The sequence below is a fragment of the Charadrius vociferus genome, unplaced genomic scaffold (genome assembly GCF_000708025.1).
Source record: "Charadrius vociferus isolate BGI_N301 unplaced genomic scaffold, ASM70802v2 scaffold356, whole genome shotgun sequence".
NCBI lineage: Eukaryota > Metazoa > Chordata > Aves > Charadriiformes > Charadriidae > Charadrius > Charadrius vociferus.
In genome coordinates, this window is record NW_009648717.1 from 1,972,807 (window position 1) to 1,989,378 (window position 16,572).

General features: G+C 37.7%; 1 protein-coding gene across 1 annotated transcript in view; it reads left to right on the plus strand.

The window, feature by feature from the left end:
• Positions 1–15,248, plus strand: part of HERC1 (HECT and RLD domain containing E3 ubiquitin protein ligase family member 1) — an 86,573-nt gene extending 71,325 nt beyond the window's left edge. The window contains exons 59-77 of the mRNA XM_009886687.1: positions 418–591; positions 910–1,203; positions 1,972–2,037; positions 2,168–2,293; positions 2,881–3,019; positions 3,512–3,693; positions 4,437–4,592; positions 5,089–5,211; positions 5,811–5,913; positions 6,605–6,774; positions 8,096–8,234; positions 8,525–8,694; positions 9,102–9,271; positions 9,460–9,625; positions 10,970–11,046; positions 11,461–11,713; positions 11,946–12,098; positions 13,116–13,421; positions 14,355–15,248. Of these exons, the coding sequence (XP_009884989.1) occupies positions 418–591; positions 910–1,203; positions 1,972–2,037; positions 2,168–2,293; positions 2,881–3,019; positions 3,512–3,693; positions 4,437–4,592; positions 5,089–5,211; positions 5,811–5,913; positions 6,605–6,774; positions 8,096–8,234; positions 8,525–8,694; positions 9,102–9,271; positions 9,460–9,625; positions 10,970–11,046; positions 11,461–11,713; positions 11,946–12,098; positions 13,116–13,421; positions 14,355–14,540 (3,153 nt within the window). The 3' untranslated portion in view covers positions 14,541–15,248. The remainder of the gene's footprint in view (positions 1–417; positions 592–909; positions 1,204–1,971; positions 2,038–2,167; positions 2,294–2,880; positions 3,020–3,511; positions 3,694–4,436; positions 4,593–5,088; positions 5,212–5,810; positions 5,914–6,604; positions 6,775–8,095; positions 8,235–8,524; positions 8,695–9,101; positions 9,272–9,459; positions 9,626–10,969; positions 11,047–11,460; positions 11,714–11,945; positions 12,099–13,115; positions 13,422–14,354) is intronic.
• Positions 15,249–16,572: the final 1,324 nt, after the last annotated feature.

The window sequence follows — 16,572 nt, forward strand, 5'->3', positions numbered from 1 at the left end:
TGTTAGTAGAGTCATGCTGCATGTGGTTCTAAGTATTTTGGGATTCTTTGAAAGTCTTTTCTGAATTCAGACCAAATATCACAAGGCAAATTCTAAACTAAGGTTACACCTAAACTAAATCCTCAACTAAAGTTACAGCATTCACTGAAATGACTTCTGCTTATTACCAAGTTTGCATTCTTCTTTGGGGTGATAATCGTAGTGTTGCTGTGGGAATGTGAGGAAGTGGCAAATGGAGGTGACTACTCCGTAGCATTTGTCAGCAGATGATTCACCAACAGAGAGAAAAATATTCAAGCTTGTGTGTTTTTTGGCCCCTATGGAAACAAAGATGATTGATGATTAATCAGTGGAGCTGAATAGTCCCGCTTTATGAATTTTTAATTTCTATTGTGTGTTGTGACTGCTGTTAAACAGGATGTGTTGGTAGTGAACTGTACTTCAGAGTGGATATCTTCCAATCACGTCCTTGCAACATGTAGGACTGCACTGAAACAGCAAGGAGTTCTAGGATTAAATATGGCTCCCTGTATGCGAGCTTTCTTGGAACGTTTGCCAGTAATGCTTCAGGAACAGTATGCTTACGAAAAGGTAAGAAGAGCTAATGCGAACATTTAAAATACCTGTCTGATATGAGGCCACTGTTTGAGTCTCAGCTGGTTTCAGTCTTCCACCACAGAGAACCCAGAAGACTTTCCTGTATCCTATTTGCAAATGTCTTTCAGTATTCCCCAAGCTAGTAGTCTTCTAATTTGAGAATATTGAAAATATTAGAAAAGCTTTAATTAAGCATGGAGGAAAATATTTTTCTACAGGACTAGATTTTAAGGACTCCTATTTCTAAGTTGATTAATATCTATTTCTAACTGTGCATGTTCAATTTCTCTCTCCCGCTCCCCTCACCTTTAGCCCCATGTTGTTTGCGGAGACCAGCTTGTTCATAGTCCTTATATGCAGTGTTTGGCATCCCTCGCTGTGGGCCTTCACCTAGATCAGCTCTTGTGCAATCCCCCGGTACCACCTCATCACCAGAACTGCCTCCCTGATCCCTCGGCCTGGAATCCTACAGAATGGGCCTGGCTAGAGTGTTTCTCTACTACCATAAAAGCTGCTGAAGCCCTGGCCAAAGGAGCGCAGTTCCCAGAATCCTTTACTGTTCCGGACCTGGAGCCTGTTCCAGAGGATGAGCTTACTCTCCTGATGGTAAAATGTGCTATACTGTCTCAGCAGCAAAGCATGTTGTTATTGAGCGCATGGTGTGATGCAGTTACCATCTCTGAACTCTAAAGATTTATATTCCTTAACATAAGCACCAGCAATAAGAGTAAGTTTATTTTTTAATTAACCAGTTAGAATATACTGTAAAGATTGCCTTCTGTGTGTGTAATGAGCACAACTCGGCTGCATATTAAAAACCAAACCAGAACGACCCAAAATTGAGGCAGCAGTTTTCGTATGTGATAGAAGCAAGAGATGTAGAGCTTTACAGTGCTGTTCTTAGAGTAACATTTTGGCACGTTTCTACAACAAATTATGTTGCTAGTGTCAGTTGTCTTCAGTACTTATCATATGTAAACCAAAATAGAAATTTTGGATTAAGAACTTTTTATCAGCAAGCTTGTAACATTTTAAGCCAGTGTTTGCTATCAAAACTTCAAAAATGCCCTAAGCACCACTAAATAGGAAAAGATTACTTCTTCAAGAATTTTGTTTGGTTTTCTCTTTTTGATTTGGATTGCAAGTCGTGGATAACAGTGTCATTGCTAATGGGTGTAGTAAGGAAATAAACTTGGCCTATAGATGAAAAGAAAGTATTTGAGTCTGCACACTCTCACTCTTATTGCTATACCATTTAGAATAATTCAAGTGTCAATATTGTTCTTAGTTCGAAAGGAAAATATGTATTACGTAACAAAAAAATAATGTGCCGCTCTTGAACTGAACATGGTAACTGTGGCTTTTGTTTTGTAGGATAACAGTAAATGGATCAATGGTATGGATGAACAGATAATGTCTTGGGCAACGTCAAGGCCAGAGGTTAGTAGAATTAATGGTTTGGGGTTTTGTCTGTTTTGGGGTTGGGTTTTTTTATTTTTTATTCTTTTAAAAAATCATAAGCTGTTGGAAGTACGCTTCTTCTAAAGCATTTTTTCATGCTATTCCATAGGATTGGCACTTGGGAGGCAAATGTGACGTGTATCTGTGGGGAGCAGGAAGACATGGACAGTTAGCAGAAGCTGGTAGAAATGTCATGATACCAGTAGCGGCACCTTCATTCTCTCAGGCTCAGCAGGTAAGTCATGATTTACCATGTATTATTTACACAGTTTGTCAAAATCTCTCTCTAAATGTCTTTTCAGTTTGTTGTTTGAATTTGCTATAAAGTACCCCCAAAACATGTGTTTTCACTGAAGAGGAAGTCTTTATTTGACAAATTCAAACCAAGAAGCCACTGAAATCTGACAAAGCAAAATTTTTTATATGAGCATGATTTGAAAATACCTGCACAGCTTAATACGTGCCAATTTTGTTTTCTGAAATAACATTGACATTCAGGATGGAAACACGAAAACTAAATGTCAGTTAGGAGTATGTTGTGATTTCTCTCACTGGAAGAAGGTTTGCCAAAACTAGTAACAAGTTTAAATGAAGTAATTTTTATTATGATTTGATTGGGTTACAAAAGTCCATTAAACATGGGGTGAGTGAAGTCTTATGTTAACAGGGTTGTCACAAAGGTATTTGCAGTGTGACAAGAGTCTGCTCTCTTGATAAAATTACAAAGAAAAAGTTAAGACTGTACATTGTAATGCAGGTATTACAAAGTTGCTGCATTTAACACAAAAGTCATGGAAACTCCTTTGTGTCTTTCTAAACTAGGTTGTTTGTGGTCAGAATTGTACTTTTGTCATTCAAGCTAATGGCACGGTTTTGGCTTGTGGAGAAGGGAGCTATGGGCGACTGGGACAAGGAAATTCTGATGATCTTCATGTGTTAACAGTCATTTCAGCACTGCAAGGTAAAATTGTTGGGCTTGAAATGAGTCGATTGATAAAGTACAAATAAGCGTTAGATGATGTAATATATATGGTTAATATTATTTGTGTATAATTATTTGATGCTATTTTTGCAGATTTACACATTAAAATATTGTAGTCTTTAATTAAAAAATTGAACAAATAAACTAAATGTTCATTTTTCCTTAAGATTGAAGTAGTAATTTGTTTAAATGCGTTAATTTTAAGAAGGCTTCAGGGAAAAGTGTTTGCCCAAGATACGAACGTTTCATTTCAAAACTAATGGCAAGCCAGAAGCATAGCTTGTACATGAGAAGATGAAGGTTGTGTTCACAATAAAAATTACATAAATTGCTGTAACAAGAAAATTGTTATTGTGGTTGGTTCCTTTCCCCAGACTTAATTGGCTACCACTAGGGGCGCTTGGATAAATATATGTTACAGGGTTTATTATCATTTATTCTAAACTTTGTTTTCTCAATTTTCTTTACCAGGCTTTGTTGTAACACAGCTGGTGACCTCTTGTGGATCTGATGGACATTCCATGGCCTTAACAGAAAGTGGGGAAGTCTTTAGCTGGGGAGATGGAGACTATGGCAAACTAGGACATGGGAACAGTGACAGACAGCGCAGGCCTAGACAAATAGAGGCTCTGCAAGGAGAAGAAGTGGTGCAGGTTCCAAAATATTTTTTGTCTCCTACAAACTACAGGCATGGTAACCTAGTGCTAGGAAGGTTCCAGAACCATCGTTAGTCTTGACAGTTTGAATTCATATATTGACTGAAAACAGACAACTTTTTACTTGTCTGAGCATTATGAACCAAGTTGATAGTTTCCGGTTGAAAGATGTTAATATCACAGAGCTCATTGTTGATGTGTGATGTTAATTGACAGCTGTTACTGGAGAAGACAAAAAATTAGAAAGAGCACGGAAGAGAGGGATGAGTGAAAGATTATGAACGTGCAGGCTTGATTTAGAAGTTCCCTTTGGTCCAAGTTGCGTGACTTTGACCTACAAAACTAGTCACCAAGACTTCCTCCTAAGTGCCAAGTGTGCATTATAACAATGCACAAAAACATATTTGGTTTTGACTGGAGGTTTCTTTATGAAAATATAAAATATTCATACAACAAAAACAATCTGTTGTGCAGAAAACAGTAGTTGGTAAAAATAAATAAATAAAACACCTGAAAGCCTTTCTTCACCCAAAAACCTGCCTGCCCTTCTCCTCAATGAAGAAGAATAAGAGATATGTTGCTGGAGAAATCATTAATACTAAAATATCTGTATTTTAGCTCTTTATAAAGTGAATATAGTTTAGAGGAGGAAAAGGTGTTACATATTTACATGTAATAGCTAATATAATTTTCCACCAAAATTTACAATGTATGTAAAAATTACATTATTTTGCTTCCAGATGTCATGTGGCTTCAAACACTCAGCTGTGGTGACAGCAGATGGCAAACTTTTTACATTTGGAAACGGCGATTATGGTCGGTTAGGACTTGGAAATACTTCCAATAAGAAACTTCCAGAGAGAGTGACGGCGCTGGAAGGTTACCAGATTGGACAGGCATGGTTTATCTAAAACTAGCAATGCGTCTGTGTTTAAAGCTGATGTTTTCAATGTATTTAAGTCTGGGTGTTTTTAACCTTGGCTTTTATTTTTATTATGATGGCAGAATTTGACTATGCATAATTCTTTAAGTAATTGCTTTCCTGACTCTCTTGATCTTCTTTCTGCAAAACTGCCTATGTTTTTTAACATTTCAAGATTTAGGGGTTTTTAAGCATGAATTCATGAGCTATTTTGTATTCTTAAACAATGAGCATCTGTAGCATAATACTGTCCTTTGGTTCTAGGAGCTGAGAGGAACTAAATACCTAAAAAATACTACTGTGGTCCTAAATATCTTCAAAACGTTGTGATAAAGAATGGAGGTTTTAATGGTTCTAAAAGGATACTTATTTTTTAAAACATGATTTTTCTTTTCTTAAAGGGAGTTGGGGTGTTTGAGTTAGTAGTAAGTTAGCAAAAAATGTGGTAATAACTTATTTCTCTCAACCAGGTGGCCTGTGGCCTCAATCATACTGTAGCTGTGTCAGCAGATGGCTCAATGGTTTGGGCTTTTGGAGATGGAGATTATGGTAAACTTGGTTTGGGAAATTCCACTGCAAAATCCTCACCACAGGTTAGACTTCATAGAGAAATTATTGTTTGCGTAAATTGTCAGTGCTGTTAAACACGTTACACAGTGTTCAGAGAGAGTGTAATTTGCAGAAGTTAAATTATTAATTCCATCCACTATACTGTTTTAATACAACCTAGTATACATAATTCTGATATGTTATGCTAAGCCTGCTAACTGTAAAGGATTTCATGTAAATAATAGTAACCTTATCTCAGTGGCAATAAAAACGGTGAAAATCTTAGGATTAGCTTAAAGATGAGAGCTTTCTTATTTTGGAATTTGGAGTAACGTTGGTTACACACTCATCTGCTTCCTCCCATGCCGCTCCCTGCTCACTCCTAGTAATAAAAGGTATTTTGAATCATTGTACATAGAATGGGGGTGTTAGTTCCATTAAAGACAAAGAGAAAACTGTGTATCAGTTTCCTGTATTAATTTACAAGCATTAATTAGAGTGATTCTACAATGTGTGCATTGCACAGTGGGACTTTTTTTTTTTTTTTTTTTTTTGAAACAGGATTTACAGATTAAATTCATGTTTGCTTTCTGTTTATATCCTCATGATACCATAGTTGTTTTTTGTTTTACTTATCCCTTAGAAAGTGGATATTCTTTGTGGAATTGGAATTAAAAAAGTTGCCTGTGGAACCCAGTTCTCTGTTGCACTGACAAAAGATGGTCATGTGTATACTTTTGGACAAGGTAGGCATTTGGACCTTTCCATCTATAGGTTTGTGTATATTGCAAGTGAAAAGGAAGTACATTAAGACATTTATAAGACTGACCTAATGCTACTTTTTAGATTTTTGCTGACCTAACCTGAATTTTGGAACTTCAACAATGCAGTTTTAACATAGGCCTAAAATCCAGATTTGTAGCTCTATCTAGGTTGATCTCAGGATAGCCTTTCAATTTACTAATGTACTTTTTGAAGAGTGTCTTCCTAAAACTTCATTGTTTTTCACATGTCCAAAAACATTGGGTTACTTCAAAGTTTACTTTGTCTGATAAAGCATATGCCTTACACAAGTTGTTTAAAAATCTGGACAGGAGAATTTCGAAGTGCACTGAATGAAACATGTTTAAACTTCTCAAGTCTGTTAATTCGTATGTATTATAAAACCATATATTTAAATCTAGAATTCTTGTTTTAATAGAAGTTGGTCTTGTTCAGACTTCAAGTGAAAATAACAGCTTTAGCAGTATTAATGAGCACTGTAGGAAGCGCTGTTTTGTAGGAAACATACACCAGAGTTCTCTCTAACCAATTGCGCTTGTGCCCCAGTTCCAAAAGTATATAGAATTGCTTCTTGTCCCTCTCTGACTTCTGCTTGCAAGTAAAATGAACTTTTTAATGTTCTTTACATATATAGACTTGTGCTTGCAATTTTAGATCGCCTGATAGGTTTGCCAGAAGGTCGAGCTCGAAATCACAACAGACCCCAGCAAGTTCCGGTACTGTCAGGAATCTTCATTGAAGACATAGCTGTAGGAGCAGAGCATACACTAGCTTTGTCTTCTACAGGGGATGTATATGCTTGGGGTAGCAACTCTGAAGGGCAGGTATGTACTCTTCCGTGCTTCTTTCTAACCTTTCTAAGGCTATAATTGTACTTTACAGACGTGGTTGGGTTATCTTTATTTTGGTGTAAAAGAAAGCTTTTATTTTTGTTCTCCTCCTTCGGCCCCTCAGCCATAATAACATTTTAGGCATGTCCGTTATTTTCTTTTTTATTTCCTATGCTCTTAAATGGTAGTAGTTTGGGAAAACACTGAAAACATTCTACCCAAATTATTGTAATCAAAGGGGTTTTGAAAAATTTTTACCTAATTCTTGAGCTGTCGATTTTTGCAGCATCTTAACGTTTTGCTTAGTGTCAGTCAGATTTTTGAACTCTTTAGATGCTTTTCATAAATAAAATAAAAATTAACTTTTTTTAAAGTGAAAATAAATTCTTTGGGACCCTAATTTTATATCTGCCCTTAAAAGTCCATTTACGTCTCTCACCCCATGTATAACTCAAACTTTTCAAAGGACTGCAGCTTTTTGACAGTTTTACATGTTGTGAGTATAAGAAAGAGACTCTCGTTGTGTTTCAGGAAGTTTGGGCAAAGTTGGTCCTTGCGTATTTCAGGACTGAGTTTTTGAGAAGGGTTGTTGAGCAGGGTGTTTAGAATAAATTCTGAGAGGAACCTCTTTGGTTTTGATTTGGTTTGTTTTTGTAGTAGGGTGCTTACTTTGTGTTTCTGGAGGAGAAAAAATCGTTAGGGGAAAAATTCAGAGAAACTTCACTCTGACAGCCTGTTTTTCATGATTTTTCCTTGCAGTGCAAAAAATTTATTTTATATGAAGCAGTAAAAGAAAAATTATACTCTTATATATGAAATTAGAATACGATATGAAACCTATCAGTAAAAAGTCAGAACAGCTTCAGTAAGCTTTCTCTTTACACAAAACGTGTTTTCATAAACTATTGTAGGAATTTATGTGCTAGAACAAATGTGTATTTAAATGGCACAGAAAAGACATGAGCTCTGTTGACTGTGCATGAGAGAGACTGCAACATAGATGACGTAACAGCATAGATTAGTTCCTCAGTTTGCAAAACAGCTTGCAAAAAATCTCTAGCTGGTCTAAGGTCCCTTTGACACCTAGGTCTGCTGCTCCCATTCAGTGTGGGTGCAATGTTCTATGGAAAATGAAAAGTAAATGCCAGCATAATAGAAGGTATATACGGCAAGTATTTTTTTTGTCCCAGTATAAGCGGTAGATTAATACAATTTTTTACCATTTGCTCTGATTTTTTGCCCTAGAGTGTTTTAGAAGTATCGTCACAGTTGTTGATTCTTCTTTGTCCCTTTTACATCTGTTATAAATTGTCAGCTTGGACTGGGCCATACCAACCATGTCAGAGAACCAACCCTAATAACTGTCCTGCAAGGAAAGAATGTTCGACAGATTTCTGCAGGGCGTTGCCACAGCGCTGCCTGGACGGCTCCGCCTGTTCCACCAAGAGCTCCAGGTAAAGAACCAAGATTGTTTGTATGGTCGTTTGATTGATTTAGTCTTTATGTTTCCTGAGCGATGAATGCAACAAGAACTTTTGAACTTTTGGGACGAAATTTGTTTTGTTTCATATCCGTGCAGGTTTTCAAATGGTCTTACTCTCTTAATTTTGCTACTGTTGTGGTTTAATTCCAGTAGGCAGCTAAGCACTGCATAAGCTACTGCAAAGAAAATCTACTCCATCCCAGCCAAAAGCAGTGCAGCTACCCTTTATGCAATCATGCTTTTCTTCTTTGTCTGTGGTAGGTGTTTCAGTGCCTTTACAGCTTGGTTTACCTGATGCCATTCCACCACAGTATGGGGCACTGAAAGAAGTGAGCATTCATACAGTAAGAGCACGGCTCAGACTGCTGTACCATTTTTCTGACCTCATGTACTCTTCGTGGAGATTACTTAACCTCAGTCCCAATAACCAGGTAAAATTCTATTTTGGGGGGTGGAACAAAACAAAAAGTCCGAACAGCTTAGCTGTCTTGTGTTATGCCATGTTGCTAGAGAGTTTCTGACCAGATCAAGATGGATCTTAGTAACAGGTTTTATAGGTATTTTGTTATAAATCTGCAAAAAAAAAAAAAATATAAATCTGGATTAAACCAAACTTTGCCAAAGTATTGTTACATATTTTCGCTTATGCTGATAGGTCAATGTTTAAGTTTCCAAACACTTGCTAGTCTCAAAGCTAAAACCAAAAAAGTGCAAACCTGTTTCCTGAAACATTGAAGTGCTAATGATTATTATGAAGGTTTTTATTCTGCAAAGAATGGAAAAGAATGGAATTAATATCCTTTATTAATACGTTCATTCTTATACCACTTTATTGCAGAACAGTACATCTCATTACAATGCTGGAACGTGGGGAATAGTTCAAGGGCAGCTGAGGCCCTTGCTAGCACCACGAGTGTACACGCTCCCCATGGTACGCTCTATAGGAAAAACTATGGTTCAGGGGAAAAACTATGGGCCACAGATTACAGTGAAAAGGATATCAACCAGGTCAGTATTGTTTTCACAGGCATTGTATTAGACCTCAAACAAACACTGATATTCATACGTTTTCCATAACTTTTGGCATACTGAGCTCTCTTTGTATGACTTAATTAATCAAGTGACTTCAGTGGCCTTTATGTGTTTATGGCTTACATTGTATGGCTTTGTTTTTTGTTTGGTTTTTTTTTTGAAAGAGGGCGGAAATGCAAGCCCATTTTCGTACAGATAGCAAGACAAGTGGTAAAGCTGAATGCATCAGACCTTCGCCTGCCTTCCCGTGCCTGGAAAGTGAAACTGGTTGGAGAAGGAGCTGATGATGCAGGAGGAGTGTTTGATGACACTATCACAGAAATGTGTCAGGTATGAAAAGTCTATTAGTTCGAAATGCCTCGATAGAGTTTTTGTTCTCTCTGGTGTCTTTTAGTATTTTTCAAATTTCCTTTCTGCAGCTTAGCAAATAACTTGTTCTTCAGTCCTGAGCCACAGCACTAGAGCTGCCTACTTAGGGATGTGTCTGGGGATAAAGAAATCTTCCTAAATTGTGGCAACACGCTATAACTAGTGTTACAGTAGGCCCATTGGAATTCTGAGATGGCCCCTACACATTATGGGAGCATTTTGCAGCCCCCCCATTCTGTCCAGCCAATACCTTCTATAAGAAGTTCTACTGTACTCCGTGATTACAGTACGTTCCATGCAGACAATGCAGAAACACCTCAGACAGGTGTTTCTCAGACGCGTCACCTCTCAGTTTCAGTGCTGGAAAGGAGATCAGTAGCAGAACATGCACATTTTTGCCTGTCTGTAAGCAGGATATTGTTGCTATTGTCAACATAGCTGTCTTTCCAGATTCACCTGGAAACTGAAGGCTTCGGACTACGAGGCCTATAAGATAAAGCTGGGCAGTGCTAATGTTTACTGCTTATAGTTTTAAAGCTGTGTCTCAGCCTGGTGACACAACTATGATTTTAGCCAGGAGAAGGATTCAAGGCAATGCTGGCTGGAGAAGCTTGGTTGTTCCTTAATCTTCCAGGAGCCTCAAAACCCAAAGAATGAGGATTAGTGAGGATAATTAGTGTATCTGCTTGATCTGGGACAGGGCAACAGCTGTGGATCGTGCTGGAGCTGGCACTGGAGTTAGAGTTGCGATACAGGATGGAAGAAACTGAAGAACTTGATTTATTGTAAATCCCAATGTTTAGTATAACTCTGAATTTCTGAAGCCTGTAGGACTAGGGTTGATTCAGGTAAAGACTTGAGGCGTCATTTTTGTGTTCTTTCCCAGACAGTTTACATTAAATATGAGGTGTGATGAGGGTTCAGAACAAAACTCATTGAAAAAAATTGCTTCATTTTCGGCTCTTGAAAAAGCTGCGCCGGTAGGGTGTATAACTTATGGCTTCTGATTATTTCTGAAACAGGTACCAGGAATGTATCACAGAGCAGTCACAGTAAAATAACCATTATAGCCTGATGTAAGGGCAGGTCTTGAAATAAACATGTTTTTATTACTAAAAATCATCCCTGCATTCCTTTTTTTTTTTTTTTTTTACTTTCTCTTAGCTGTGTCACATTGATTTGTAAGAAGTAATCGTCTCTATAACAGAACGTTCTGTCTTGTAATGCTATAATGTCATAGTATTTCTGTTAAAAGTTTGTTGTCCCTGTGTCTAAGAAGGCTTTTTTTTGCTGTTGATTTTTAAGGAACTGGAAACTGGAATAGTAGACCTGCTTATTCCTTCCCCAAATGCTACAGCTGAAGTAGGCTACAATAGGGATAGGTAAGTTGTCCAGGATTTGCTGTTTATTGCCGATGTTAGTGGGTGAAAATGAAAATCTTTTATTTACCGTGTTATACCAAATGATGAGACTTTATGATTGTCTCTAGTACATTTTTCCCTTCAGGTTGTGATGTTACTTTATTGTGGAGGAGAGGGCATGGTTTTAACATGAACTTCCTGGATTGCTGATGGCAGAATTCAGAGTAACATCAAGAATGCTGTGCAAGCCTTTGTGGTCAGGATTAGTTCTGCTTATCTCAGCCTCAATCATTTTAACAGCTAAAGATACACCTCTGGTTGATAACTGTGTTGACAGGTTACTATGCTGTGCTTAGAAATGTTTTGTCTTTTACTTCTAATGAAGTAGCATAGAAAAGATACTAGAGTATTTTCACTGATTCCTTGTTCTTTCAGGTTTCTCTTTAACCCTTCAGCATGTTTAGATGAACATCTGATGCAGTTTAAGTTCTTGGGCATTCTCATGGGTGTAGCTATTCGTACAAAAAAGCCATTAGATCTTCATTTGGCTCCAATGGTCTGGAAGCAACTCTGTTGTATCCCACTTATCTTGGAGGATTTGGAGGAGGTAGATCTGCTCTATGTGCAGACCCTCAACAGCATTCTTCACATTGAAGACAGTGGGATCACTGAAGAAAATTTCCATGAGGTAAGATAGGACAGTTGGAGCTTTTAGCGTTATTCAGAAAGTGGTTACTTTATCAGATTGACGTTAACTTCAGCATTTATATAATTCAGCGTCTCCTTCATTGGGATAACGAGCACTTCATATGCATTTGGAATAGTTTGTATTATAGTTCTAGGTGACGGATAATAAAATATTAAACCTAGCTCACTGGAGTGATTTACACTGAACATACTTTTCCTGTTTTGCATAACAGATGATTCCTTTAGATTCTTTTGTTGGCCAAAGTGCTGATGGCAAAATGGTTCCCATAATCCCTGGAGGGAACAGTATCCCGCTTACCTTTTCAAACAGGAAAGAATATGTGGAGAGGGCAATTGAATACAGACTCCATGAAATGGACCGTCAGGTAAGAATTTCATTGTCACCCTATCCCCGTTGTTAATGCAAACAGTGGGTTTGATTTATGCAAGTTTCCATTACGTTTATTAGGGGATAAGAAAAGCTTGGCTTTCTGCATCTCGCCTGGGTCTCTGTGGCTTTTTTAGCCTCACAAACTGGTTGGGGTTTTTGTTTTAGATTAGTTCTGTTTTTGTTAGTAATTGCCCAGTTGACAAAAGTGCATTAGAAATCAGAACTTGTCTTTCATTAGAGTAGCCCTACTGCAACTGTTGGCCCTACGTGAGAAAATAACCTGCAATTGTGTATGCTGTGCACCGTAATTAGACGTTATAGCAACATAGAAACTAGCTAACGTAAATATTTTTGACAAATATTTGTTTAACTTAAAAACTATTACTCTTCTGCTTTAGCACAGCAACTACAAATATTTCATGATATGTTTTGAGAAGAATTAATTACCTATTTGCATACGTTTGTGTATTTTGTCGGTTGTATAGTGAAGCTTATGAAAGCAGTGTCCCAGTTACATGCTAGGAAAATTCTTTTCCTTTTTCTCAAGATGCAGACGCATGCGTGATATTATCTGCATTACAAAAGTAACTTTCTCATCAGAGGTACCAAATCCTAAGTCTTCTATAACAAGTATGGACTTCTTACAAATCTGACTTTGTTTCAGCTCAGATGCGTGGTATATAAATAACACAGTTATTTGGTTTAGCCTTTATCATTTGTGCTGCCCACTTCTACTTTTTTAAGTTCTTCTATTCTGTAGCAAGATGTGTTCTTTAATGTGCAACTACAATTAAAAATAAAAATACCTGTAATATCCTCCAGGATTTTGAGAAGAGGATACAGGTCTTACAGGGGATGCATGCGTGGGAGGTTATATTTGGCAAATGTTCTATAATTCTATCTCTTTATCCCATTTCTCAGCCAGTATGTTACTTTTGCCTTTGGGTGGTACAGTAAGTGGCAGAGGTAAGACAATTGCACTTCAAATGTCTCTTCTTTTTTTGGGCAATAGGTGGCTGCTGTAAGAGAAGGGATGTCTTGGATTGTTCCAGTTCCTTTGTTGTCTCTTCTGACTGCCAAGCAGTTGGAGCAAATGGTCTGTGGAATGCCAGAAATATCAGTTGAAGTTCTGAAGAAAGTTGTGCGATACAGAGAAGTTGATGAGCAGCATCAGCTAGTACAGTGGTTCTGGCATACCCTTGAAGAATTTTCAAATGAGGAGAGAGTCCTTTTCATGAGGTTTGTGTCAGGAAGATCTCGATTGCCTGCCAACACAGCTGATATCTCTCAGCGATTCCAAATAATGAAGGTTGATAGGGTAAGATGCTGTTTTCATTTTTTGGGGGGGAAGCGGGGGACGGTTATTATTCCTGTCTAGTATAATCTGTCCTTTGGCAACAGAAGACAGGTTTCCATAATTGTAAATTTACAGAGAAAGTACGGGATGGGATATGCTCTCAGCTATTACAACCAAACATTTTAATTGCATGGAAGTACACTGCATGAATTGCATCTTAATTCATTTGGTGCATTTACTGTAGTTATGTGATTGGAGGTCAAGACAAGTTCTTGCAAAAGAAACAAACCTTCTTGTATTGTAACTTGTCTACAGTCACTTTCTGTTCCAATCCCTTTTTTCATTTGATAATTTTTACTCTTTTTGTTTGTTTGTTTTAAATCTGTGTAAGTGGCAACATGTGACCACCAGTGAACTCTAAGGTCTTAAAATCACTGTAATGAGTTTACAGTATATTACGTTACATGTAGGATGCATTCATTTGGCATTACTTTTGGTTTTTGTGCAGTGAAAGCACATTCTCTGTGAACTACATGAATCAAAAACTTGGCAAAATCTAAGATAATAGCGGTTTGACTGTCATCTTTGGTTAGGTGTCTCTCACATTGCCTCCTGTTAAGGCACGCTGTGGTATGTAATTCGAATGGTGCTTGGCATCTTCCAGTGAGCTACTAAATAGTAGCGCGATCAACTTTTCAAATAGTTGAATTTGATTAGTGGTTTGAATTATTTCCAGAGCAAGTGATACAGCGATAGTTTTGCACATACTTAAGGATGGAACAAGCGATGTAAACAAGGGAGGCTGGTCTGCTTCTGGAAAGGAATTTTGAGATAGAATGTGAAAATGCTGAATGATGGAGGCAAGGAAGGGAGGGAGCAGTGAAATATGGGTGTGTTGCATTTTTTGCTTCATTCACAACTTAACAGTGTCCCACCTTTTATCCATTTCCACAGCCTTACGACAGCTTGCCTACCTCACAGACTTGTTTCTTTCAACTGAGACTCCCACCTTACTCCAGTCAACTAATCATGGCAGAGCGTTTGCGCTATGCAATCAATAATTGCAGGTCTATAGATATGGACAATTATATGCTCTCACGGAATGTGGACAATGCAGAGGGCTCAGACACAGATTATTAACATTCTGTGAACAAAATCATCTTCCTTTTACTACAAATAGTGCCCTAAGTCCAGTTCATTGTTGACATAATTTTACAGTAACCATAGATGTTTTAGGAGCATAAAAACAGATGTTAATAGACAGTGGCCACATTTTAGTTACTCTAAATGTAACAAAAAATTAGATGTTTTTATTTTTTTGTGATTGTAAAAAAAGAAAACAAGGAAAAAGAAAACAAAAAGGTATGATCAGTAAGTTTTTTCTCCTTTTTTGGTCACTTTTGGTAAGTTTGCATGGAGACATTTTGGTGCATTTTTGTTGGGAATAGTACATTTGTAAGCCCTCCCAGTGAACATGAAGAGTTGTACATTGTGTATAATTGTTCATTAGCAAGGACAGTTTTACATGAATATTCACATATTTATTTTGTTTTAATTTGAATTGCCTGTGCAGGGTTCCTTACGCAGAGAAAAATAAAGCAAATTCAAGAATTGGTTGCTTGTATGCATTTGTGAACTGTTGATTGGTTTACTCGGTCTTCATACTTTTATATTTTGTCTCAGGAAATTATAGTATTACAGTGTTTAGACAGGATGTGATATTTGAAGCATCTTAAAATGTTTATCGTCAACGAATCTGATGTGTAGTACTGTGCTCTGCATTCTTAATGTCTTTGAGGTTCTGGCTTTTTCGAGTATACCACTATTTATTCCTCGTACTTCAATACAAGTTAACATTGTACTTGATTCCTTCTTGATTTTCATTTAAACGCTTTTCTCCTCCAGAGTGGTAGTTGTTGACAATAATAGCACATTGCCACTTTGACTCAGAAACCCTTAAATTTTTTGTCCAAAAAAAATATCCTTTTTAATATACAGATTGATGTAGTTGATTCCTGATCACAGTACAAAAAAATTAAAATGAAATTGACAGGGTAGTAGTCGAGGCTATGGATTTTATATACCTACTTAGTTCATGGCTTTGATTTTAGTAAATTTCATGTGTTTGGTCTCATTTCATTGCAGCTGTAATTGTATAGTGATCAGCAGGGTGCGCTTACACTGTCCTGTTGGCATTTGTTTAGGACAGTAATGTACCCTACAAAGAAACATTTGTTCTGTGTCTTAGGGAAGTGCTGAAGAATAGATAATTCCTCCGTGTCTCTGTCAAATACATGATTTGTGTCAAACTACAAATGCTGCTTGGTGTTGAGGAGCAGGACTTAACTGGGCTGAGGAAAAGGGTAGTCTGTCCCCAGGTGAGTCACTGCTGCTCTGTCCTGATTCTTCCCCCCTTATTCTCACCAAGCTCCTTGGTAAGGGTGCTGTGGGGCCTGAGGGCTCGCCAGGGCTTTTATTAACTTAATCTCACCTGGGGTAAGACTGGTCCGTCTGAGTCTGGAGAAGAGGGTAGAAATTCCTGTTGTTTTCCCGCGTGTGATTGTTGTACATTAGCAGGCATCAACAGGGAGACTTCCTGGTTGTCTGAGACTGAACTGGTGTATTGCTGCCAGCTAATAGTGGCCAAAGGGCTCGCCTGATAAGCTGTAAAAGTTTGCAGATCTGGGTTTTATCTAGTAAAGTTCTTTTGGTTAGGACTAGTTGTTGGCTCATGAAAAAGGCAAAAGGTTCTTGAGCTCTGACCAAGAACCAGACTGCAACGTGAAACACCTGGAGGGCGGCTTCCAGCAGTTTTGGGAGGAGGAGGGACTCAGGGCTCTGAAATTATGCAGACTTAGTTTCCTGCCTCGTTTATGTATTTTGGTTCCAAATTGGACTGAGATTTTGGTGTCCCATCATTATGTTGTGGGGGAGTATATTCACATCTTGGTCTAAATTTGTAGGTGTAACACATACAAAATATAAGGTTACAAATAAAAGGGGAAACTGCTATATGAAGTCCTGTATTGTTGCCTGCTAGACTTCATTTATGTGTCTGAATTGGTGCTACTTTGTCAGTCTGTTGCAATCAGGCATAGAAAATAATAGAACTGTGCCTAAAAATTACCGTTTTGTATGGAGTATGCAGTTGGCTTCTTGGATAACGAGGGTG